At 34.7% G+C, this 27447-nt stretch overlaps 2 protein-coding genes and 1 long non-coding RNA gene across 14 annotated transcripts; all 3 read right to left on the minus strand.

The window, feature by feature from the left end:
* Window positions 1-2994: 2994 nt before the first annotated feature.
* On the minus strand, window positions 2995-4229 carry LOC149182491 (uncharacterized). Of its 10 annotated transcripts, none has more exons than XM_089418539.1 (5): window positions 3815-4227; window positions 3656-3726; window positions 3525-3563; window positions 3358-3379; window positions 2995-3235 (listed from the first exon to the last, which is right to left on the minus strand). In XM_089418539.1, exons 1-5 carry the CDS (start codon window positions 4205-4207, stop codon window positions 3230-3232), a joined length of 531 nt encoding a protein of 176 aa, XP_089274665.1. In that variant the 5' UTR covers window positions 4208-4227; the 3' UTR covers window positions 2995-3229. The 10 variants fall into 10 exon arrangements, with proteins under 10 accessions (XP_089274665.1, XP_089274663.1, XP_089274658.1 ...); XM_089418537.1 differs by having other exon boundaries at window positions 3820-4224; XM_089418532.1 differs by having other exon boundaries at window positions 3358-3404; window positions 3820-4224.
* A 14860-nt stretch (window positions 4230-19089) lies between these two features.
* On the minus strand, window positions 19090-21339 carry LOC149182492 (uncharacterized). Its single transcript, XR_016257139.1, has 2 exons — window positions 21305-21339; window positions 19090-19396 (listed from the first exon to the last, which is right to left on the minus strand). It is a non-coding gene; the product is annotated as an uncharacterized LOC149182492 (long non-coding RNA).
* A 157-nt stretch (window positions 21340-21496) lies between these two features.
* Window positions 21497-24855, minus strand: LOC149182493 (uncharacterized). Of its 3 annotated transcripts, none has more exons than XM_089416875.1 (3): window positions 24550-24681; window positions 22053-22193; window positions 21497-21930 (listed from the first exon to the last, which is right to left on the minus strand). In XM_089416875.1, exons 2-3 carry the CDS (start codon window positions 22114-22116, stop codon window positions 21701-21703), a joined length of 294 nt encoding a protein of 97 aa, XP_089273001.1. In that variant the 5' UTR covers window positions 22117-22193; window positions 24550-24681; the 3' UTR covers window positions 21497-21700. The 3 variants fall into 3 exon arrangements, with proteins under 3 accessions (XP_089273001.1, XP_089273002.1, XP_089273000.1); XM_089416876.1 differs by lacking the exon at window positions 24550-24681 and adding an exon at window positions 23334-24521; XM_089416874.1 differs by lacking the exon at window positions 22053-22193 and having other exon boundaries at window positions 24550-24855.
* Window positions 24856-27447: the final 2592 nt, after the last annotated feature.

Here is a 27447-nt window from a genome sequence, read left to right on the forward strand (position 1 = left end):
GTACATGCACTCAAAATGTGGCGACACTACCTCCTAGGAAAGAAATTCATGTAATTAATTGTTGATAGTACTGTTATAAACTTCTTTAACCAATCTAGTTTAAATGCTCGACAGGCTAGATGGACCGCATTCTTGAGCGAATTCGACTTTGAAATGAAACACCTTAAGGGGAAGGAAAACTGAGTAGCAGACGCATTAAGTAGAAAAGTACATTGCATTTATGAAGTGCAATACAAACAAGTACAATCTAACCTATCGGAGGTCATCCAAGAAGCATCCCTCAAATACCCAGAGTATGAATTTCTTTGGCAGCAAGCCTCGGAAGCTCGAGAAAAGGGGAATAGACTGAGTATGTTATAAAATTTGACAAATTGTTGACTTTCAAAAATAGGATATATGTCCCCAACCAAAATTTTGTCAAACAACTATTATTGGATGAATTTCATAGTAAGCATTACGCCGCTCACCCAAGATACTAAAAATTGTTGTCGGCCATCAGAAAAAATTATTTTTGGTCGGGATTAAGAAAGGATGTTGATGAATAACTATCAAAGTATTTAGAATGGCAACTAGTGAAGACAGAACATCAGCATCCCGCCGGTCTATTGTAGCAGTTACCCTTTCCCGAGTGGAAATGGGAAACAATCACTCTAGACTTCATCACAGGACTGCCTAGCACTAAGAAATAACATGACTCAATTGTGGTGGTAGTGGACAAGTTAAGCAAAACCGCCCATTTTATACCTGTGAAATCCACCTACAAGACTGTAGAAATCGCAGATATATTCACCAGGGAAATTTTTTAGTTAAACAAAATTCCTAGGGTAGTAATTTCTTACAAAGATGCAAAATTTACATCCACATTTTGGAATACCCTCTTTACTAGGTTAGGTACTCAGATTCAATTCAGTACAACCTACCATCCACAGACGGATGGCCAGACAGAAAAAGTGAATCAAATCCTGTAAGACATGTTGAGGATGTTCGTAATGCAGCAACCACACAAGCGGGAGGACTACCTCCACCTTGTAAAGTTCGCCTATAATAATGGACATCACAAATCATTGGGGATCAGTCCTTTTGAGGTGTTTTATGGAATAAAGTGTCAGATATATATAGATTGGAACAAACCAGTTAATAAGTTAGCATTGGGTCTTATATGTAAGCTGAAATGGAGGCCACAGTTAAAAAGGTCCACGAGAACTTAAAATCCGGTCAAGATAGGAAAAAGGTTTATCTAGATAGGAAAAGGACTCATAAGGAATTCCAGTTGGGGGATCATGTCTATTTGAAAGTAAAACCCCGGAAAAGCACTTTACAATAGAAGGGTTGCAAAAATATGGCACCCCAATATTGTGTACCATTCCAAATATTGGAACGAATTGGACCAGTGGCATACGAATTACACTCCTTGGCCACATTCGAGTCCACAATGTATTTCATGTCTCCTTGCTAAAAAAATATGTGTACAATCCTGAGCATATAATTAACTTGGAAAATATACAGTTAATAAAACAAGTGAATAGGTAACATTGAAATGTTGTTTTGGTATAACTCTGACAACAAAATCATAAATTGTGTTGGTCAAACCAAAGGAAGAGTTTCTGGCACAACCTCTTCGTATTCTCGATCGGAGACAAACCACCTTGCGAAAGTGAGCCATCACCTAGGTTAAAGTGCAATGGCAACATGTTTGCCTGAAAGAGGCTACTTGGGAAGAAGAGGAGACTATGTAGAAAGCCTATCTTGCATTATTTTCTTAAAAGAACACTAGAGATGGTTTTCCTCATAAGGAGGGAAATACGTAACACCTTATGCTACACAAACATTTACTTTTTCTTACTCAGTTTTACGTATTACTTCAAAAAAATGACTTTGCTTAACACAGTTTGTTAAAGGATTAAGGCTAGAAAGTGAGAACATTTTGTTATTTTGTTATTAAGAAATTTAAATAGTTTGTTAAAAGAACTGAACGAAACAGTTACCTAACTCCTTAGACAGTTGCCTATCTTTCCTCGGCAAAAAAGGGAAAAGAGGGAGAAAAAGAGGGGGACATCAGAAGCAAGAATTTGCTCAGATTTTTCCTTCAGCTGGGCACTAGTAACTAGTGGGAAAGAAATCTATGGCAAACATTTAACTTGTATGCGACTTGGGGTTGGATTGTAGTCCGAGGTCCAAGATACCAGACAGTGTTCGCCAATATTTGTGAGGAGAAAAAAGTGTTCGGAGAGGGACTCTGGACATAATTTCCAGGTCCATGGCTGAATGGTGAAACTTCCAGAAAATAGAAAGTATCTATGAATTTCTAAACAAACAGAAACAGATAAGTGACAACTCCATGCTTGTTAATTATTTCTAGAAAAGTATCACATAAACCAAGGATGGATGATTATCATCATAACTATATCATGAAGCCTATTTTGCTGTTTAAAGTTTAGATATGTAGCAAGTAGACTTTATCAGTTATTAGGATTGAGTTTTCATTATTAAAGTGAAGTATCGATACTATTCTATTATACAAGAACTAGAAAAGATACTGTTAATTTTACTACTAGTCTAATCTGTTTAGTCTTATGTTTTGTAGAATACATAACAGTTTCAAGTAATAATCGGAAACATTTTTACAAAATCCAGTAAAATAAATCTTTTACTGTCGACTCTGAGACAATAGCCTCAGAGATAGTCTAGGAATTATAAATGAAAATTCTAATCAATAATAGAGCTACAAATTACTTTAAATAATGCAAGAATCATACAGAGATGAAACTACATCGTGAACATTGGACATTATTCAAATGCATTCGAATATAAAGTACGATAGGCAATTTGGAACTAACAAACTCTTCTTGCTATTAATCCTTAACTAAGCTGCCGAAAACTATTGAAACCATGGTAGAATAGACAGGGTCTACCTCGGCCCTCAGCCAATTCCAGAATAAAGGTTCGAGAGCCAATTGGCCTCACAATAATGGAACTTGAATTAAAAACTCGAGACTGTAATCCTCAATTAGAACAAGAACAATAATTGCAAGTAAAACCCCAACAATTGACAAGATTGTCGAAGTTATCATAACATTAACCATGTATGAAGATTGTGCAGATGGGTTGAAACCCTTAAACAGTCCAAACAAAGGAAAATATACAAACAGAGTGTCGATGCAATCATTTACAGGAGTTGAATCTTAACATTGCAACAGATTTATAGTCTAAAAGCTGGCCAAGCTTCGGCTCAAAACTGACATCCAAACTGAACAGTTAAACTATACAAAATAGTTAAAAATGCTTCTAACATTAAACATGACCGAAGGAAAACTCTTCAATTCACAAATCGCCGAAGGATTTGATGGCAGAACCAACCTGAGGCATAAGATGAATTTTCCTGTTAAGAGACTTTCCATTCCGCACTTCAGAAAGAACGCATGCCAAGGGTTTTACATGTAGCGACAGGTTAGAATTTAAGCCTCTGAGATTTAATAAATAGATATTGAACCAAAGTAAAGCCTAATGCTACGATCTTTCCTTACCTGTGAAGGAGTCGCATCAAACCAGCAAGAGTCAAAAACCTGGGAGCACCATGCAAGGTTAGTGCCTGCGTCTCTATGCCTATTAGGAGAAAACAGAAGAATCCCATTTGAAATTCTAGAAAAGACCTTACCCCTGCGAGGGAAGCCCTCCCCTTGCCATCGTGCCTTGCTGGAGGAACGATGTAGCAGGTGGAGAGCATGTCTGCAAACAAGGACAGTTAAATCAACAGTATTCCACCATATAGTGATCAAACCCGAAGACAAAGTTGGACAGATAACCACTTACCAACCTTACCAGTGCATTCACCCGCAATCAATAGATCGAGGAGGGCCAGTGCCGCCATGGCAATCTCCATCAAGATTACAAGGAGTTGCAGAGCCGCATCACACAGCAACCATCGCGCCAAATGAAAAATGTGTAGGACAAGAAGATGAAGGTAAGGCATAGGTTTAGCAGAAAGCCCCAGAGATGTTGGATCCTTACACCCAGATCCTACGATGGAACTCTTTCCCCAGTTAATACCTGGCCGCCTGGCAGCAAGACGGACTGGCCACATTAAGACAAGCCATAGGTGGCAACATACCCATAGTCTACCTCCTCGGTAGTGTAAGGCCGCGAGAATCGGGCTAGAGCGATGTGAGTCAAGTCCATTCAATGGCACATAAAGTCGTCGGACATCCATAACTCCAAATTGATTTAACAACTGCTAAATTAACATTTATAACCTTCGAATGTTGTACGTATTTACATTACATGGAGGAATATAATTATATGGACCATGGTATTATACAACGAGATGCATTTATATAGTAATTCAAAAGACATATTTTTGTTGTTGTTAGCCTTAATGTGTTACAAATGTAATAACATAATGTTCAGTTTTTCAAATTTTGAGCATAGAAGGAGCCAGATATCTTTAATTTTATTAACTTTCGATGAAAGCAAGCACTCTATAAGTGATTCATTGTTTTGTATTTTCTATGTATTAATTATAAACTTTTATTTATTTATTAATTTTATATATATTATTTGAAAATATTAAAAAAATTAGAGAATTTTTTTATAGAAAAATAAAAATTAATAAACAATAAATTGAAATGGAAAAAGCAAAGAAAAACTTCTGACAAATGAAATATGCCAAAAGTTGTTTCAATTATATTTTTTTACTTGAAAATCCTAATTACACCAATAGGTGTGTCTATTTTGAAATAGTTATTTCAATTTTTTTATTTAATCATCAATAATTATTAGGATGATAGGGATTTAACTCCACAAAATATTCTAAAATATTCTAGCAATAGTAATTTATAAAAAGTTGATATTTATCTAAAAAGTAGTTAGCATTCTAATTAAATTAATTAATTAAAAAATTTCCATATGCACGTGTTATATGAACACGAGTTTTGTATTTTTTGACATATTGTATTAGTGGGAAGTGGTATTAGCACATGGTATCGTAACCAAGCCTATCAAGAAATTGAGAATCTTTATGGTAAAATGGGGTCAAGCTCAATAGTTAAGAATCTAGTTACATGCTTTTTCCAAATGTATATATGTTTGGAGTTGTTTATCTAGGTGTGAATATCACACTAAAATCCAAACATTTTTTTCAAAAAATCTGATAAGATTGCTTGAATCATGTTTTTGATAGTGGAAATAGACTCAACACCATCAAAACCCCTAGGAACCCAAAATATTGAAGTTTGACTCTTGTATCTTGGATTTCCAAAAACAAATAGCCTAATTTTATCAAAATAGAATTAAAATTTCCATTATTTTTGAATAAAAATGAAGCATGATTAGACTATGGTTATATGTTTCACCCATATTATCTCAAAAGTAATTAGCATTCTAATTAAATTAATTAATTAAAAATTTTCCATAAGCACATGTTATATGAACACGAGTTTTGTATTTTTTGACATATTGTATTAGTGGGAAGTGGTATTAGCACATGGTATCGTAACCAAGCCTATCAAGAAATTGAGAATCTCAGTAGTGGACGTTAACCATCATCATCATCAATAATAATAAAAATACAATTATAATTTAGTTTAATTTACAATATATAATGTTTTTTTTAGGCTTATATAAATCTACCATCTATTAAATTTATATAATTGTATTAATGTTTTTTTAACCAATAAATTCATATATATAATATAAATATAATAATATTATATATATTTATTATTAATATAATATAACATGTATTTATTTTAATTACACAATATTACTAACTAACACATATAAAATAGTATATTTGTATTATATTATAAGAATATTAATACTTAATTTACAATACATAATTTTTGATATGAAATTGCTTTAAAGAATATTTAAATCTTCTTTTTACTTTTAACTTAAACTATTCAATCCAACCTAACATATTTTATATGTAAATAATGTTTTTGTTAATTAAATTACCTTTGAACGATAACACTTCTTATTTAAACTTAATTATATTACATTTAGGTTTTTTCATTCATATATATATCTAATTTATAAACCGACACGTAAATGTAAGGATTTATAAATAAATTACAAGTCAAGAATTTATAAATCCTTAAACATATATATTATTGTTTTTTGTAATTGTTGGTGATAATATTCAAAAGGCCATAAATAATTGTCTCGGATATCTCAACATTTAATGTAATATGTTTTTTTTGGCAAAGCGTATATATAGTATATGTTTATTTTTAACTAGCACAATTATATTGATAATGCCGTTGATGTACATTGATATGCATATCAATTATATGCATAAGTAATTGATATATGAAAATACTAGTCATAAATTTGAGGAAAAAATATTAAATTATGTGATTCTTATTATAAACTTTAAGAATATAAACTTTAAGATTAATATTTTAAATTTATGGGAATAGAAACATTGCAACAATGGATTAATATTCAACCTTAAGATTAATAATATAAATCTTAATATTATAAATTATAAATTCAATACTAAACCTTAATATTATAAAAACAATATTAAAAAACCCTAATATTATAAACCTAAGATATTTGGTCGATCAGATATGACCATGGTTGACCTAGGTTGCTTATGGTTCAACATGAATGACCATGATTGACGAAGGTCAACCATGCTAAATATAGTCAACTATAGTTGACAATGGTTGACCATAGTTTGACTATTGACAACCATAGTCATCCACTGTAAGCCTCCATGGTCAACCATGACCATCCACTATGGCTCATTATAGGTCACTTATAAATAAACCATGGTTCTCGTGTTAAAGATGGTTTAATATGGTAGTCATGTTGATTATTGTTGACTATGATGCCCATGTTGACTATAGTTGACAATCTCAACAATAGTTAACTATAATTAGAATGTGTTAATGTATAGATTAAATTATAGTCAAAACTATATAAATGTGTAGATTAATATATTATGATGTGTAATTAATGTTATATTAAAATCTTATTAATGTTATTTAAATATCCCCGTTAGAGTGACTGACTTGGTCAATGTCTCCTCTCGGAACAAATCAAACCCTCCCACATGGCAGTATTGAATACAAGACATGGTGAATACACCAGGGTAGGTGGCGTGGTGACGAATGTTTCAATCTTGATGGTGTTGGAGGTGGTGAACAAAATCATCATTTGGCAAATGAAAAGTTGTGTTTTAGAAGGTAGCAGCTACTCAGTTAACTTAGAGGGTTCCTCTGGAGAGCCATGCACGGGTCTTGTCTATTTTTTGTTTTGTTTGATGATTTTTTCATAGAGGCATCTAAGCACGATGTATCACCTTTGTCAAGTCAAGGGTATTTATAAAACAGTAAAACCTGTTGACGATTAATTATACTTGTGGTGTTGGTTTTTATAGTAATAACATGTAGAATGTCCTTTTCCAATTATGGATGCTACTTCCATTCCTACTGCTTGTTGTATGTATAGTTACCATTGCCGATGCTTAATACATGTGCAAGCTTGACTCTTATCATGTATCTTGTTTATAACTTGCAGTTTGTTTTATGCACACTTCTAGATTTATGTCAATTAATACTCATATAGTATTGAAGCTTATTGGATACACAATTTATATATTTTTTTATTTCATCCATGCACTCTCTTGCAACTTGTTTTATGCATGGTTCCATATTTATTCCAACTAATACTCTTATAATATTGAAGCTTATTTTATACCCAGTTTACATATTTTTATTTCATGCATGCATAGTCTTGTAGCTTGTTTTATGCACAATTACAGAATTATGTCAATTAATACTCATATAGTATTGAAGATTATTGGATGCACAATTTACATATTGTTATTATTTAATGCATGCATAGTCTTACATTTTGCTTTATGCACATTTTCTAGATTTGTGTCAATTAATTCCAATATAGTAATGAAGCTTAGTGGATGCACAATTTACACATTCATGTTATTTACTACAACACTTTTGATATAATGGGGCCCTTGTTGCTACCAAATCGAATGTATTCTTCATATTTTTTTATTTATCTAAAAGATGTTCTTATTTTACAGTTTTATGTATGCAAGGTAGACTCCCATTCGTGCCTTGTCTCTTTCCCTAGGGATTTATACACAGTGATTTGTTGATCTCAGTGTTGCAGTAGTGTACTTATGTTATTCTATTCTAACTATATATACTATTCTTCTTTGTAATACTAGAAATTACCTTACTTCATTTATTTCTAATTTAATGAAATATTGTTCCCATATCCATCAGTCCATCCTACAATAACATACATAAATAAATAGATCAATGATATCATATTAGCAACCATATTTTTATTTTTCTTTTCCTTTCTACCCATCAATAAAAAAAGGGATTTCTCTCTATTCGCATTAATATTTTTAACCTATAACTATCAGCTAGCAATTTTGAAAATCAATAAATTATGAACATTTTATTGTACACATTCGCATCCACCGCCTATTCTCTACTACTTCGATGTGAGTAAATGACTAAATTCATTAAAATTCATAGATCTCACTAGTAAGTTGTTGGCATGTTCACTGTGAAACCTGTATTAGAGCAAGACACTAACCACCCAACCCTGAACTACCTTCCAGTTCCCCTCGTCAGACACATACATGGAAGAGGAAGAATATGAATGATAAACATGATATTTCATATCTTATACGCAATGATACTTATTTCTAATACATAAGAGTGACCCTTGGTTTCATATTCCAAGTGGTCCCTTGGACTCCCTTTGGTTGTTCAGCTTCCACAGCAACCCTTAGAGGATTTGATGTCCAAAATTCCCTCCCTTAATCTAAAGCGGTGTGTATGAGTCCAAGAAGAGGGTTGTAATACAAAATGTGCAAAAACATGTATGGAAGCTCTAGGTTGAATGTGCTCTCTGAAATGTATGTATAAACGGGGGTGGTTTAGGGATTACCACCAACACTTGAATGCTTAGTGCAGTTCCCAGAACTCTTTCAAGTGTGGCAAGAAGTTGAAATATTCTGCAAGAGGAAGTGTCCCTAATGCTTTGGAGAGGGAGAATTTCAACCTGAAAAAGGAAGGTCTATAACCTGCGTTGGTTTAAGGATCACCAACTCTGGAATGCTTAATACAATTCTTGGAGCTCTTCCAAAACTAGTAAGAAGTTGAAGTCTTCTTCTAGAGGAAGTGTCAACAATTCTTTGAAGAGGCATCACCAACTGAAGGCATGCTGAGGGGCATGTTCGTCTTTGGCTAACTGGTATGGCAGGTTGTGGCTCAGGCTCGCTTCATGTGGCTTTGAAGCTTGTAGATGACCATCACTTCCCCCTTTGTCATATACAAGGTGAAAATATGAAGAGATCTAACCACAAGACTTTTCAATATTGGAGAACAAATCCTATTGTATGTGCGAAATATCTTCTTGGTTGTTGAAGCCCATTGCCAAGAAGCGATCTATCCAAGATGAATCTTTATTCTTGCAGGACGTTTGTTTTTGAAGCAGTTGTTTGAAGAATGATTAGTTTAATGACAATGATTACATCGATGAATATCAAAACAGTGATCTTTCACATGGACAACTCAGTCACAATGTTGCAATTTAACAATCTGTTGTTGTTGCTGTGGAAGAGGAGAAGAATCTAGAAGAGGTGAAGGTGAACTGTCATGAAGGAATCCAACACTTCGAAACTGGATGGGCTTTGAGTAATCTGGAATGTGAAACGAAACCTCCTTACCATATCCAATACCTGTTATGTGCTTGTTGTGGACAAGCTCTTCCCAAGGTTGGATGATTTGCTTGGGAAATGCAGGCTAAATTTCTGCATCTTTATGCGAAACTGCTCTTGCAATTAGCACTTGATGGGGATCAAACTCAACATTACTGATTTGATGACTCACTTGTTGTTGATAGGATCCTCTTTGAAAGTAAAATAAGGGATTGTTCTGAAAAATTCAAAAGGATGTCTTTTCTGTTGTAACTCCTCTTACTGTAGCTGAGATTCAAGCTACAAAAAATCAATCTGTTCTTGTGCATTTTTTAAAGAGGTTTGAATATCTGTGAGAGTGTCTTTTCTGAATTTAACTGTGATTTCAGTGGTTGAAATGATTAGAGGTCTCAATGGCTCTAATAAATTGTCAAACTTAGCCATTCAAAAACTTCAAAAAAGGTCTATTGCAACTTTGCCTTATGTTTCAAGAGTACTAGATAATCCACTATTCTTTGAGCACAAATCTTCAAGCATAGAACGAGGGCAAAAATTGCTGTTGGCAGGTCTATTTACACCATCAAATGAAACCATAACCCTTTGAGCAAAGTCTTGATAATTATCAACATTCGGTCACAATGAGAATAAGAGGTAACACCCAAATTATGGTTGCGGATCACTATTCATACTAAGAGGTAAAAATATTATTTTCACCACTGTGGCTCACTCATAATGGTCTATTCAACTATTAATGCTCAGATTTTCATTATATTATTCAATATTCATACCCATTGTTGCAATGAATATCAATAAAGTTGCAAATAGTAATAATCGACAGATGCCAATCTTCGGCCTTCCTTAACACATCAGCCTTCGAGAATAGGTCGGAGCTTATCTTCCGAAATGAGCCTGAGCCACAAAATATTTCGTATTTGAGAGGTTGGATTTGGACAGAAACTTTTAATTGAGTGTTGATGGAGACGAAAATTGTTGAGCACTAATCAATTGTTCTACTAAGTGTTGATGGACTATTAGAGTTATTAAGAGTGCTGATGGAAACAAAATTTCCAAATACGAATTTCTGGTTGATCACCTAAGGCCAAGTTCTTGTCTAGATGCTGATGGTGAGGCGTCGATAGGAATAATTCATACATTACCGAGATACACAATCTGCTTCAACGTTTATACAAATCAAGTCACGTTTATCAACACATATGCAGATTTGATGAACTTAGTCATATGACAGATTTGATGAATGTAAAGAATTAATGCATTCAAATTCACCGTTCCAAATTTTATACTCCTTTGACAGCCATTCAAGCCATTTAACTCACGATATGAGGATTGTGACTAGTAAATCTGCTAAATCTGGAGGAGACATAGGAGCTGACGATGGCAAACTACTGTCAGCAGCTACTCACCTTCTGGCCGGCCATATAGTGGCCAGAAACTACACAGATGTAGTAATGTTGGTCAGTGTTGTTGAGAGTGATGGAGGTAGGGTCTCAAATAAGTTGCGTGACCCTTGCGCCTTCCTTCCCAAAGCTGAAACTCACTCTCAAAATAAAGCACGCAACACTCTGTCATTACTCTGCCCCTGATCTTCTTCTCGGCCATGGCAGGTTCACCGCCATTTCACCCCTTAAAATCTTCGGCAAAGCCTTAGTACTCGCTCCAGATTACCTCGCCTTCTGTTACAGGTTTTCATATAGGAGCAGAGGGGAGTGGAGACCGAGTGGAAAGCGAAGCAATGGAGCAGAGTTGAAAAATGGAGCAGGGTGTATACGGCGTCGACTCGGTTGCACAGGCATGATGGAAAGCCAAAATGTGGAAGGGCCGAGGGAGGAAACATTCACGTTGTTGTTGATAGTGTAATATCGCTATGCAGAGGGATAGTGTAAGTCAGCCTGAGAGAGTGATTCTGAAATGAAAGGCGTAATTGAATGCAAGTTGCTCCTTAGTAGTTGTTATTTCTTGAATTTTGAAGACACCACTTGGTTGGGCAAATTTTGAAATTCTCTGGTGCAAGTCCACAGCTTGAAAATTAAGGAAGGCAGTGGGACAACGTGAAGCAAGAATAATAATGGCAGTTCTCACAAACAGTAAGGCGATAACGGCAGTTCTCACAAACAGTAAGGCGATAGGAAGGTAGAGATCACATTTAGAGAGTCACACAAGTAGCTCAAATTAGAGCAGGCCAAAAATACATACACGGTGGAGGTAGAATATGAATGATAAACATGGGATTGCATATCTTATTCATAATGATACATATAAATAATACATAGAAGTGATTCTTGGTTTCATATTCCAAGTGGTCCCTCGCACTACTTTTGGTTGTTCAGCTTCTACACTAACCCTTAGAGGATTAGGTGTCCAACACACTGGAGCTAAGACTAGCATTTGCACCAGATGTTGCAAAGGAAATGCCGTAAGGCATAAATTGAAGAACACAAATGCAACACAAGATTATTTTGATAAATAATAAAAATATATTGACCACTCAAATCAATGCCCCATTAACTGGAACCACTTAGTAGACATATCTATCAACATTAGGATTATACACAATGATCAAGAAATTTCCTATATACAAACAACACCTTCCACAACAACCTTTTGTCACATCCACATTTTAAAAAATGCCTTGGAACATGATTGGAATCTCCCATATTGTCTTTTTCATTATGCAGATAAATCTTCCCTATTGCTATTTTCATCATGAATATTGTTAGTTCATTGTTGTAAAGTGTTAGTGTGTTAAAATATACAAACAGCACCTTCCACAACAACCTTTTGTCACATCCACATTTTAAAAAATGCCTTGGAACGTGATTGGAATCTCCCATATTGCCTTTTTCAATATGCAGAAAAATCTTCCATATTGCTATTTTCATCATGAATATTGTTAGTTCATTGTTGTAAAGTGTTAGTGTGATAAATTCAATACCATAAGTTCAACAAGCGAAAAACATTCCTCAATTAGCATAATATGTATTTTTCTCTCACCGTGTATTCTTCAGTCATGCATTACAAAACTTCCATCAAAGAGCACAAGTAACAGATTAACTGATTTTTTTCGAGATCATAAACTGGAAAAGCCCTGAAACTTTTTGAGTTCCATACCTAAACCAGAAAAATGAACCACCCTAAGAAACCCTAAACCAAGAAAATGAAAAACCCTAAGAAACTCTAAACCAAGAAACATTTCACGCTGGTCAGCGTTGCTGATATATTCATGACTGATCATCTCTGATGGGTGTGCCTTCTGCGGATAACCTGAAACTATCAAGCAATGCATTCCTTCCACTCAAAATAACATGAAAGAAGTCATTAACCTGTTTAGAGAGAGGATCTAACCCCTGGGCAAGCAATTGTGCACTTTGTTGTAATTCCTGTATAGCAATTCTGATATGTTCCACTTTCTCTATTCCATCGACAATGTCAGACTACACCCTTATTCATCTATTCTTTTTACCTGGCCTTTGATGATGATAAGCAATGTTGAATTGGAAATGTGTATCACAACATTGCCAAAAGTGGCTCAATATTTGCTAGATGTTTTATAGGTGATAGAGTAAGGCATTGTTTAGTACAAGTTTTAGAGGTGATAGAGCAAGGCACTGTTTGGTATATGTTTTAGAGCTGATAGAGCAAATCACTGTTTGGTAGATGTTTTAGAGGTGATAGAGCAAGGCATTACATATAAGCTACTTTAAGAGGAGTTTTTCAATATGAAATACAGCTCCATTTTGTTATGAAATGCATTGTTAGATGGACATTTAAGATCAACAAGTATACTGTCATTAACTCTTAGGGCTTAGTAAACCAGTACAAAACCATCTTTATGTTTATAGGATTTTCCATGCGTGGAAGCAACCTTAGTCCTTAATGCACTTACTTTTTTTGTTGCTTCTTTCATTGTCTTTGGTGGTATCTTGCTAGAAAATCCTTACATAAATTCCAATATATGTTCTCTAAAACAATATAAAATTCTCTCAAACGCAAGACATGAGCTTGGATACCACTTGGAGCAAAACCACATCACAAAAGACACATTGTACATTGAACGCACAAACAATAAGTTCCTTTCTTCCAATTTTTGACATTTTGCATTAAGGTAAACAATATCCAAGCCACTAAGTAGATAACTCTGTTCTTTTTCCTGTCTATGGGTGCACTGAGGCAAAGATTTTTGTTTTCTGAGGAAACTAAAAAAATAACTGTCCATAAATATCTAATTGATAAAGACTATTTAGTAATGATTTTTAACTTATCACAAAAAGCACACTCATTTTTATGCCATCACTAAGAATCGAAGGTATGCTTTTGTATGAAAGTTAGACATGGATGGAAGGAGTTTGACTATATTTTGTGGTTCTAGATGTCTACTAATACGACCTAATTTGACCTTGAATGATGCAAATCTGGTTTCTTGAGTTTTTTTATAAAGACACTGTTGAATTAAGATTTTGAGCTTTTTTTTATCTTGAGTAGAGTTTAGAGGATGTTTCCTTCATTACCAATACAAGTTTGGATCCATCCCATAACATAACTGAATTAACCTGAATGGATTTTTCTCCAATATTGTTTTTTCCAAGCCATTATGTTTCTTAGTTAGCTCAAGTCATCTACAGACACAACAAGGACCTTGAAAATCCAGCCATTAATCTGAAAGGATATATGGTAAGACCCTATACTGTCATTATGAATGTATGGGCATTAAAATATAACGAGCAACACTTGAAATGGACGACAGATGGCAATAAATCATTTGTTCTAAATAGGATCATATAGAATGAAAAGGGGCGATTATATTTCTATATTGTGTTTTAACATCCGGAAAATCATGGTTCTTGCAGGTGGGCAATGCACTTACAGACGATTTCCATGATCTTGTAGGGATTTTTGAATTTATGTGGTCTCATGGTTTGATATCAGACAACACCTACCGGTTGCCCAATATTCACTGTGACTTTTCATCTCTTGTGCATCCATCAGCTCTATGTAATATGGTATTAGATCGTGCCGATGTGGAAATGGGGAATATTGATCCATACAGTATCTACACCCGTCCTTGTTTGAATAGTACTGGAACATATAGAAAACAACAGAGAAAAAGATATGTAAGTATATTATATACATTAAGCATTGTATATGCCAGCAGATCAGTTTGAAGGTATGCTTAAAGTCCAATTTCATATCTTTTGCATTTGGTAGTCTCTTTCCCATTGACATGGTAAACTGTAAAATAAAGACCAGAGAAAAAGATGTGTAAGAATATTAGATACATTAAGCACTCTATATGCCAGCTTATCAGTTTGAAGGTATGCTTAAAGTCCAATGCTATATCTTTTGCATTTGGTAGTCTCTTCCCCATTGACATGGTAAACTGTAAAATAAAGACCAGACTAGATGATTGAGGTCATTTTTTCTCAAATTAAACACATTCTTGCGTGCCATTGAGGTCCACAATTTGTTGCATGGTGAATTTAAATGACTGGTATCCATCACCTCTAGATGGGGATAATCAAATCAGCTATAAGAGCACTACTGCATTCTCTTTCTCACAGATGCATTTTGTTGCAGCCATGGAGGCATCTGTTTGTGGACTATGATCCTTGCACTGAAAAGCATTCCGAAATTTATTTCAATCTACATGAAGTACAAAAGGCTCTTCATGCCAATGTTACATGAATTCCTTATAACTGGACTACTTGCAGGTCTGTGGTTTTATTATTAAAATGGTAACTTTTTTTTATCTGGTGTTGCTTCTTTTTCATTTATAAAGGACCTTCATTCATCAATCTAGTCTGTTTGCTTTATTATGTGATGAAGTTTCTGCTCACTGGGGAGACTCCCCTAGATCTATGTTGCCAATTTACCTAGAGCTCATAAACGTTGGACTACGCATTTGGATGTTCAGGTCACAACTCACCGTGCATATCATTTCTTTTAATCAGAACATGGCACTTAGAACAATGAGAATGTTTCTGATTGGACTTTTGCTATTATATTCCATCATAAAATCTACTACAGAAAATTCAATATTGTTTTGTTGGCATGCAATGGAGATACAAATTTGCTGATTCCAGTCGTAGAAAAAACAGGGATTCAAGGGCCTTACCCCACGATTTATGATCGGCAATCTATTGGATATTGCGAGAAAGATATAGAAGGAGTTGTGCATAGACATGGCCTTTATACATCATGATTTCAGAAAGAGTGCTTTCCCTTATATGGTTGAGTGGTCCAGGAAATATGATACTGTCACAAGTAATTTTTATGGCATATGCTGCTTATGGATTATTGGTTTATTTATTTGTTGCAATTATAGATTTGAAATTCAATTACTTTTTGTAGGTGAGAAGTTTGTGATCTGATTTGGTTACGAACTGAGAATTGTTCTGACCTGATGCAGAATTGATCCGGCAATTTCTATCTTCCAAGCACGTGAATTACTGTGGAAAGTCTCCTCTGGACCAGAAAATGTTGTTTGTTGTGGTTGGGAGAAGTGCGTTTGTTGTTAATGGTGAACAATGGTCTTACCAACACCGAATGTTTGCACCTGCCTTTAATATGGAGAAGCTCTCAAAGCTCAAGGTGAATATGGAAAGTAAAGATGGTAGAAATAACTTTTGGGTTAATCTCATTGAAGAAATTTAATGGTTATGGGCATTGCTTTTCTGTTTTATATGTTGTTAATATACTTAATATATAATCCTGTTTGTTTTTATTTTACTTTATTTTTTATCATAGCCACACTAAAATAGTACTACATATTCATGCAAAAGTAAATGCAGCATACCTGGCTGAGTAACAGTCGCCTTCTTCCGGTCATAGCTCCACACATACTTCGAGATTCACAAATACTTTGAGATTCAGTCTTGCCACGGAAGAGCTTGTTGTTAGACAAAACACCATCTGAAAAGTCCAAAAAATGCAAAGCATAATGAACAAGAAGTTGGAAATATTCAAGCTTTGAAATTTCGACATTTAATGCAAGGCAAATGTCTAAAAGCTTTACAGTGTCATCCAGGTATTCGTCCATCCATTTCTCATCCCAGCTTTGAAATTTCGACATCTAATGCAAGGCAAATGTCTAAAAGCTTTACAGTGTCATCCAGGTATTCGTCCATCCATTTCTCATCCCAGCTTTGAAATTTCGACATCTAATGCCAGGAAAATGTCTAAAAGCTTTACAGTGTCATCCAGGTATTCGTCCATCCATTTCTCATCCCATTCTGCTGTAGGAAATTGGAGATCTGTAATAAGGGACTTGAGGTCCGCATGTGTAGCAGATAAAACCGCCATGGCTTGCTGCATCCACAACAGATTTATCGTGTTATTCAATAACACACTGGCACCCTAAGCATTTTATGGTAAAACAAAACACATAATTTTAGTCAAACAAAGATGGTTACAAAGTTCTCAATGATCAAGGATTTTCTGATCAAATTGTTTTCTGTCGCTTTCTCTCTATCTGCCCCATGAAAACAATCAAGCCCATTAATTGGAGTCCAGTTTAGAGCTGACAGAACCCTACTCGAGTCTGTAGGGTGCCATGGGGATGCTTTTCTTGTGCACTACAGATAGGGAAACAGGGTAGGGTCATTTTTAGTGTCGTTTGTTGTCAATGGATTCCTTGGATATGCCTCCTATGATGGAAGACTGTCTATGGGACGTCCCAAATGTCAGGGGTTTGTCCTTGCCAAATGGCTATAATGGGATTCTGTTAAAAAAATGTTTTTTAATCAACCACTGGTTAACATGAGCAAGATTTTCTTGATTGTGAGGTTATTAGTGGTGTATTTATTCGACCAGAGTTTTGAAGGATTTGCAGGTCTTACTATTTTTTGTAAGCATAAGCACACATATCAGTATGGATATGTTATTGGAGAAGCTTAAACTCTGGTGGAAGGAAGCCATCATTAAAATGCTTATTATTTTAACTTATATTTTACTTGAAGCCACCTTTTCCCATTAAAAGACCTCACTCTCCCAAATCCCTTAAAGCATAGAAACAAAAGTCATAACATTTAATGGAGTGGCTTATAATTGCCCCCAGTCATCCCCTGCATTTTTTCCCTTGAAACTTTGGTGAATAGAGGCATGAGGAAGCATCGAGTCCCATTTCTTTGGTTGATGTTTGATTAGAAATTGTTATACAGGTCGTAGGCTAACAAGGTGACTTTTTAGTCTTTTTTTTGTGTAGATATTCTAGTAGATTTTTCTTAAAATCCTGTCAGAAATCTCAAAAAAATGTAGTTTTATGTTGTTGAGTCTACACAACATATGTTTTCTAAAGACTTTTTACGGTGCTAAATCCATTTTTGCATTTAAAATTACAATTTAAATGACAAAATATTGTGGTCTCACCAAGAATTGTATTACTAGATTCCGGTGAAAAGGACCAAAAAAATATTCGCATTAGACTACATCCTTATTCATCTATTCTTTTTACCTGGCCTTTGATGATGATAAGCAATGTTGAATTGGAAATGTGTATCACAACATTGCCAAAAGTGGCTCAATATTTGCTAGATGTTTTATAGGTGATAGAGTAAGGCATTGCTTGGTATATGTTTTAGAGCTGATAGAGCAAGGCACTATTTGGTATATGTTTTAGAGTTGATAGAGCAAATCACTATTTGGTAGATGTTTTAGAGATGATAGAGCAAGGCATTACATATAAGCTACTTTAAGAAGAGTTTTTCAATATGAAATATAGCTCCATTTTGTTATGAAATGCATTGTTAGGTGGACATTTAAAATCAACAAGTATACTGTCATTAACTCTTAGGGCTTAGTAAACCAGTACAAAACCATCTTTATGTTTGTAGGATTTTCCATGCGTGGAAGCAACCTTAGTCCTTAATGCACTTACTTTTTTTGCTGCTTCTTTCATTGTCTTTGGTGGTATCTTGCTAGAAAATCCTTACATAAATTCCAATATATGTTCTCTAAAGCAATATAAAATTCTCTCAAACGCAAGACATGAGCTTGGATACCACTTGGAGCAAAACCACATCACAAAAAACACATTGTACATTGAACGCACAAACAATAAGTTGCTTTCTTCCAATTTTTTACATTTTGCATTAAAGTAAACAATATCCAAGCCACTAAGTAGATAACTCTGCTCTTTTTCCTGTCTACGGGTGCACTGAGGCAAAGATTTTTGTTTTCTAAGGAAACTAAAAAAATAACTGTCCATAAATATCTAATTGATAAAGACTATTTAGTAATGATTTTTAACTTATCACAAATATATGACCACACACATTAGCCTATAATATAGGATGTATTTGATTCTTTATTGTTGCTTGCAGCCAACAAAATGCTCTCCAACAGGTCCAATTCTTTGTACAATGCTTCCTTTCTTAGATGCAAGTTGATTTGACTTTCTTGGCTTTAAATATTCTTCATCTGCGTTGTCATCTTCACCATCGACTTCCTTATCCTCATTGTTTTCTTCATCTGAATGTCCTCTAATTCATCTAGCTGGGAAGCTTCTCCAGTAAACCCCTGACACATCAAGTGGAATTAATTTAAAGTCCTAACATAAACTAATGGCAGATGTGCTCCTTTCCTTTTCCCTTGTGTGCACCCCATTTCCCCCAGGAATTGTTCTGCTTCTCTTTGAGTAACTTTGCTCAACTGAGAGTCTATCAAAATGTAGACGTAAACACAAGAAGAAAGACTTCGTTTCTGCAGTCGACAAATACATATTAGAGACATTCAAAGAAGCACACATTATCAATGAACATACTTCTAAAAAAGCAGATATTGATGGGATTCTTCAAACACCTATCCTTCCTAACTTTTGTAGCTCAAATATGAAAAGTTTAAATTTCAAAGTTTTTTTGAAACACCAATAAAGAAACAAAATTACATAAAAATTTAAGTTCATTTTTCTATGCTACTCTTTCCTATGCTACTGCCTTACAATGTTTCCTTTGCCACATGTGATGCAATTGCTAGTATAATTCCATCGTAACAAATATGAACTCAACATGACACATAAAGAGATAAAACTGAAATAGAGAAAACAACAACATTTCGTCGATTTATCTTAACTAAAACCCAATTCACAACAAAAATTTAATTACACCCTTTGAATTAATTTCCAATCTTTATAATCTTTAAATGAAACAGAAAAATCCCATTGCTAAATTTAAATCTTTGAAATACTCATAAAAAAAAACCATCTATAATATAATTCCAACCCTAGCTAAACCCAATTAACAACAAAGATTTAGCTACACCCTATCTTCAATTCATTTCCAAACTTTATAATCTTTAACGGCAACAGAAAAATGCCATTGTTTAGTTTAACGCTTTGAAATACTCATAAAGATGCAAGGATGCCTTCTATAATATAATTCCATGGTAACAATAAGTCTAACAGAATATGGTAGGTAATTAAGCTATAGTAAGTAAATAAGGATATATATTTTCACTCTATTCAGGTTAATTATGGTTGCTAACATAGACATGGGATAAAATTAGTAAGGGTGGGGAACACCAAAAAATCCTAAAAATCGGAAAAATATCAGGTAAAAATGGACAAACATCGGTAAAATCAAGATACCATCAAAATATCTGTAAAAATCCGAAAACATCAACTAGGCCAAAAAATCGTGATTTCAAGATAAAATCTAGATGCTTAGAACACTGATGTTAATTCTAGTTTTACTATCAGTCAACTGGGGTGTCATGGATTATTTTTTGTCCAAATTCTCATTTGTGAGATGATGATGAGATATAATGCCTTGATAAATATTGACTTTAAATCTTGTAAACGTGTAATTGATTTTAAATATACTTGTGAATTCACCTATTACCAACAACAACCATAAAAATTCCAGCACCACTATCAATACCGCTGCCCTGATCAATTCCAGGTTTACTACTAAGACCGATGCCTTTGCATATAAAAATTGGAAGTACAATTTATAAATGTCTGCCCAGCGTAACTCAATCTAACAACTCTTGCTAAGTGGCAATATGAAATTGTTAAAGAAAAATACAATAGGTTGAAAGCACTAATTAGTCCCCCCTCCTCACAAAGAGGGTTAGGCTTTACGTAGAATACAGCACAACTGTTCAACTCGGGAATCCTTTATTAGTTTCATCTATTAATTTTGGAGTTGTAGAGGAACAAATGCATATTTATGCATACAGGACAGCGTCACAGGATGGAACTTGGCACCAATGTACAGAAAATAAACACACTATGGAAATTTGGCCTCGCATCTTTGCCTCATTTTTCACATTGCCAAACTCAGCCATGGTGAACAGAGGAAATACCTATATCATATGAAGATACAGGATTTCCACAATCAACAAAAAAATCCTAATAAACATAGTTGTCGAAGAGGCTCATTCAACTCAACCTCTTCTCAAGATAAAGTGTCAACCAGTTGTTCAAGATACTTTCTGCCACGATGTGGAAGATTTGTACATTTTTAAGTGTATGTGAACTCTTTGGGAGACTAGGTCCAGCATTAGGATCCTAAAGCTCTTCCTCCCAAAGTGACCTTTCTCTTTTGATGGTAATGGCTATCACCTGTGATAGCTTTACAGAACTTCAATTGCAAAACTAGAGAGCCACACCAAATGCATGGGCATGTTTGTAACCGGACGACTCTATCTATCCTAGCTACCCTAGCACTTCAACGTTAAAATTTTAACGCTCTTCACATTATTCTTCTTTACAATCCTGTAGTTATCATTGTTTTTTTATTTATTGAAACTATTGTATGCAAGGTACAGTTACATTTACGTCTCGCTCTAAACTCAAGACTTAGAAAGACAAACCCCATTGCAATGTTTGTTTCTGTGACTAGAATATTCATTAGCAAGCAAGATCCTCCCCTCAAGAACATACAGATTCATATAGAAATTAATAAGGTGTTCCTCATCGATATCTACGCAAGAAGCTGAACTCTATATACATTATTTATGTTGGCTGCATTTGGGGCCATTGCAGTCAAATAGAAGGGTAGAAAATCATTCGTTTTTCTTCTCTGTATGAAGTAGCGTCTCCAGAATAGAGAAGACAAATAAGGGACCAAACAGGGGAGGCATAGGCGGCTTACTAAAGGCCGCAGCCAGCTGCCCTGAGCTTTGCTTCTCAGATATACTGGCTTCCTTTCCGTTCACATGCGGTTCTTTCACATGATATTTTGAACTGGGTTTGAAATACACCTTTGTCGGCTGGTTCTGCTGAACGAGCCATTCTGCAATACAGACATGCAATATGAATGTAGTCAGGTTCCTAAATTTTGGAAGATATTAACTCCACAACTGGGAAATCTAATTTGACATTTTCAAGAACCACAAGGCTTTAATTTCATTGTACCAGCTTTTCTTGGATAGAACTTTTTCAGGATATTCTTACAAAGAAACTCCGCAGTTATCCACATACTCTAGGGCTTCAGTTCAGAACACAAAAATGAGACTTTTCTTTTTTGGTTAACAACCAATGAATATCTCCAATGACCTGCAATCCAAGTCTACAAATTGTTTAGTATGTGTTCTTGCTTGCACATTGCACATAGAAATTTTGCCATTAATTCTATCTTATGAAGTTTACAGCATTTGTTTAGGAAAGTCCCAATACGTCAGTTTGAACCGATCATGATCCACTGCATAATTCTCACTATATTCGCACTTAGAAATTCAAATACACAAACTAAAACCCCAAGACATATTTGCAAGTTTAGACAGAAGACAGTACCTAGAACAAATTTGGTTTCTCAGGAAAGATATAACCAGGAGCAAAGAACTCTCATACTATCAAGGAGTGGCAGCTACTCTATAGAGTGGACCTATCAATTAAGATCATGTGTTCTGTCCTTTGAGAACAAATTTGGTTTCTCAGGAAAGATATAACCAGGAGCAAAGAACTCTCATACTATCAAGGAGTGGCAGCTACTCTATAGAGTGGACCTATCAATTAAGATCATGTGTTCTGTCCTTTGAAAACAAATTTGGTTTCTCAGGAAAGATATAACCAGGAGCAAAGAAATCTCATACTATCAAGGAGTGGCAACTACTCTGTAGAGAGGACCTATCAGTTAAGAACATGTGTTCTGTCTTTCGAGATCACAAGTTTGAGTCTAGTGGGGGAGGTTATGTAAACCAGCATAGACTCAAATTATCACTGTGCATAGGTGATAGGGATTTCATCCATTAATTTGGTGTCTGACTAGGTCAATTTGAGTCTAGCGAGGGTAAAGTATGTACACCTGCATAGACTATGTAGTCAAATCATCACTGCACAGAGGTCATCTCTTGTCCCATAAACAAAGGGATTTCATCTATTAATTCGGCCTTTAACTAGGCCTTGGCCTTAAAATTATATCATTCCTATAATTATTCAAATAATTGATATCTGAATAGGCCTTGACCTTAAAATTATATTATTATGATAATTTAATTTGGAGATTTATAGTGTCTTTAAAGAATAGAAAACTAGACTAAGATTGGGCTTATTGCTCTGTTCCAGAATCAACAGGACTAAAACTGGAACTCTTGAGCACCTGTCTCAATATACAAGACAAGTTTAGCCTCTCTCTGTAAAGAGAAGAACAGAGGAAACAAAATCGGTACTTTACAGCAAAGTTTCCACAATACATACAGAGTCTATAACTTGTATGCAGTGCCGAACCCTCTAAAGTGAAGTAGTTCAAATGAATAGTCATCACCAATCCAGTGGACATCACTGAAAAATATGCATCTCCAGGTAATCCAAATGAAATCCCCATTGTGGCACATGTAGATCTGCAGCTCCAGAATAAACGCCAGATGGTCTCAACTGGACTGTGCAATGAGGGAAAGCCTCATCTGTGACTCCGTCGGTAACAACCACTCTTTAGAAGGTAGGCCCCGATATAAATACCAACATTTTGAAAGAGAGTCTAAAATCCTGAAAGGCTCTAAAGGATCATAGTGTACAACGGTGATTTCCCCACAAAGATTAGTCTTGCACATTACACAAGACTTGATCGAGAAGATGATCCTCAATGTTTCTATCGAAAGCAAACATAATTGAAGGTGGTTTTTCAATCATTGACAAACATAACATAGCACAAAAAGTGCAAACTATTCAGGATATCCAGGATTCCTTAAAAACGGGGCACCTTAACTGGTTCATTTTGTACATGACTCTACCAAATAAAGGCAGGGTCCAGAAAACAGATTAACAAACCCTAATATTGCAGCTATTGTGGGAACTTAACGCATGTTGGGCATGTTTTCTGGAGGCGCATCCTTCATAAGAATATCTGGTCATGGATACGAAATCTGTTTACAAGTATCTTTACTTCACAAATCTACTGGCGTTTAGCAAGTAATACTGATGGTCACTCTCTTATAAATGTTTGTTTTAGATTCTCCAACTACTCAGTGTTAGCATATTGGATTGCCTCAAGAGATTGAAATAAGCCAGATATAAGAACAAGAGCTCATGCAATGTTGGCATATCTGATTGATTGCCTTGACAAGGGATTGTAATAAGCTAGATGTAAGAGCAAGGGCTCATGCAAGATTGGCATGTCGGATTGCCCTGAAAGAAGATTGTAATGAGCTACAAACTAGATCAAGAGCTCATGCACAATACCCCAATTGCAGGTGTAGGTAAGGGGTAGGAAATTTGGGTATACTGATGGCCAAGCACAATCTTAGGTTCTCAGAAATGAGATCCATGTTCAAACCCCTTAGAGGACATAATCAAGTGGAAAACCTCTTTTGTTTTGTTTAATGATTTGCCAATATCTATTGCAGTACATTCATAAATTCCTAAACAAAAAGTCCAAGTACGTGGTACAGTCCGAGTATGTGGTTCAGAGCCACACCAAATGCATGGGCATGTTTGTAACCGGACGACTCTCTTGCACAGCAGCCACATTCTTCAGCGCCATCGTTTTCCTTGTCTCTTGCACAGCAGCCATTCTTCAGCGCCCCTACAGCCATGGCCTGTGCAGCTGAGGTTCCCGATTTGCAAATATGAACCAGAACTGAAACCCCACCATTAGCCTCAATTCCCCAAGCATTTTCTGCATTGCTCGTTAGCCCTCCAATGGCCGCCGCAGCCTTTTCTTTACACAACGAGCTCCGGGATTCCAAGAGCCGAACCAATGGACCTAAATCGCCCTACGTTTTTTTAAGGGTTTTTAATGTTTTAATTTAATAAGAAAAATTAGACGGCTGATTTTTGTTCAATCGTCTAACAAAAGATCTAACGGCTACGATTAAGACAGAAAAGCATTTGGGGGAGTTCATTTCAGAGGGGAACGCCTTACGGCGTAATTATTTTCTAGAGAATCAACAACCCCATTGATCCCCTCTATGGCTAGTTTATACCCTTCTTCACAATATTGTTTCCATTTCAGCGGCCTCCCACTTTTATGGGCTTTATTACTTTCTTGCCTAGGCTTTTTCTTTTAAAGCCCACCTTTTTCTCCTGTGGTTCTTTAAGTGCAACCAACTTACCATCTTTCTTCAGCTAAGCATTTCTAAGGGATTTTTCTCTCACGTCCCATAGTCTTATATAGAGTTTTCTACAATTATTTTCATGAAGAATTTATCCAATCTAATTCTCGAGTGCCTTTTCCAAGTACATAATTGTCCTTATTTATTTTATTAATAAATAAAATACTTAATTACAACAATTTATCCAATGTATCATCATGGCTTCACTACCATTTTTATCAACAGTAGTGATTAAAAATAACACTACCTAATAGAGGGGATATTGCACTTGGAATAACATTTTTAATGCTTCAGTATGATTCTTATGTAAGATGTGGAGAAGGTAAAATAATTCATGTTATCATTGGATCTATGCAATAGGGATTATTCTATAAATCCACTATGCCATACATTTATGGCATGGTTTGAGTGATGAGGTGAAAAAGCAGTGCCTTCACTAACAATAACATACTTGGTACACTTGATCAGTAATGTATTTTCTCTTTATATTTGTATTGATCTTAGGAATTATAGATTTCTTACCTTACATAATAAGAAATGAATAGAATTATACTATATTTTCATGTTCCAATATTTCCATAAAGGAAGAAGACTATCCTCACGGTGCTTCCTATCCTCATGGTTCTTAAAGTGTTTTGATAACGTTACCACCCTTCAATAAAAGCTTGAAGGTTTAGGACAACTTGTTCTTTCCTAATGAGATTTACAACAAACACGTATCCTAGGGTTACATAGGATTATGATATGCTTGCTATATTAATCTACAATTGATAGAGTGAACCCATGATCACCATATATATATACACTATATCAATTGAACCCATGATCACCATATATATACACTAAACAAAATTGTTTAGTATTTTATACGGACATCACAAAAAGGTTTGATTATGACCTTGTTTTTGAAGATTTACATAGTTTTAATACTTTGAAATTTTTTCAAGGAAAATAAGTATCTCTCAAATTTAATAATTTTTATTTTTCAGTTATTTTGAACATTTTAAAAACTTGAAATAGTTATTTTAATTAAAATAATTTTATTTTGAAATGTTATTTAGTTTTACTCTCGTGAATTGGAATACTAGTTTTTTTTAACTTTTCATAAGATAGGGTTTAGGCAAAAAAATATACACTTTAGCATGAAATAAAGAGTAACCTTTTAAATTTGATCACTTCCTAACTTGTTTTCAAAACAATACACATCTAGTTATATCCACTAAGGAATTTTCCCATCAACACATACTAGCTATTAACAATTGCTAGGAAATTAGAGTGCCTTCTATAGCTATGTATGTCTTACATAACATGTGCGAACAATAAATACATCAATTGTTGTATGAGTAATATGCCAAGAAATATGAAAACAAACTAACAATAGTTATCTTTCCTTGAATAATGAGCAAGTGGTCTAGAAGAATAAATCTAACTAAAAAATGAAATAAAATGACCACCTATGTGTATAATCACCTGGGAATAAAGGAATTGGCTATAGGTTTGAACTCTCAAATAAAATTAGACGGTGGGTATCACATAGTTCTTTGTATCCAATAATCACAGGTATAATTTTTAGAATGTTAGCATAAATGCAAGAGGTCATTCCCAATTTTTCCCATTAACATCCTCAAATTATTAATATGAATAAGATAGGAGCACATTTTACCATTAAAACATCAATGGATTTCTAATTATTCAACAAATCCCATTAGAAAACTATATATAAATTTCATCAAACAAGATATATATTTATCCTCAAAACAATAATAAGGAAAAAAACTTCTAGTTGGGGCTCTATTCTTCATTTTGACCATATTCGGTTACAATGCAGTTTATGTTCTTTGTGCCTCCTCTTCTTGAAAAAAATACTCTTTGAGAATGAACCTATTTAAAGAAATATAAAATTTGGGTAATGGGAAGACCAATAGTATGAACTTTAGTTTCTCATTTTTCAAAATCTTCTCTCCCATTCTTTCTCCTTTAAGTTACTTTTATTTTTTTTAGAACAAAAAAGCATTAATATATTATATGAGAGATATAAGAGTTCCATAATAATTACATCTGAGATGATCTAAAGAAAACCTTTGGTCAAATACATTTACTCATAAAAGGATCTGCATGTGGGTATATCTATCTAATTCTTATCGGCAACTAATAAAACTAGCTCTGATAGCTCTACAAAATATCATGATTCACATAATATAGAGAGGCTATATGCATAATCACAAAATACATATGCAGAAAGACATGAAGACCAGCAGAGA

This window comes from Pinus tabuliformis, chromosome 3_2, assembly GCF_031772625.1.
Source record: "Pinus tabuliformis cultivar Carrire ecotype Pingquan chromosome 3_2, CPIR1, whole genome shotgun sequence".
NCBI lineage: Eukaryota > Viridiplantae > Streptophyta > Pinopsida > Pinales > Pinaceae > Pinus > Pinus tabuliformis.

What these genes read in the sequence shown, in the direction of transcription:
- LOC149182493 (XM_089416874.1), bottom strand. Translation starts at nt 24,667, where the DNA reads ATGGCTGTAGGGGCGCTGAAGAATGGCTGCTGTGCAAGAGACAAGGAA. An exon ending in CAAACATGCCCATGCATTTG is followed by an intron (nt 21,931 to 24,549) that starts GTGTGGCTCTGA and finishes TCTGTATTGCAG; the next exon opens with AATGGCTCGTTCAGCAGAAC.
- LOC149182491 (XM_089418531.1), bottom strand. Translation starts at nt 4,207, where the DNA reads ATGGATGTCCGACGACTTTATGTGCCATTGAATGGACTTGACTCACAT. An exon ending in GATTGCGGGTGAATGCACTG is followed by an intron (nt 3,727 to 3,819) that starts GTAAGGTTGGTA and finishes CCTTGTTTGCAG; the next exon opens with ACATGCTCTCCACCTGCTAC. An exon ending in GGAGGGCTTCCCTCGCAGGG is followed by an intron (nt 3,564 to 3,655) that starts GTAAGGTCTTTT and finishes TGGTGCTCCCAG; the next exon opens with GTTTTTGACTCTTGCTGGTT.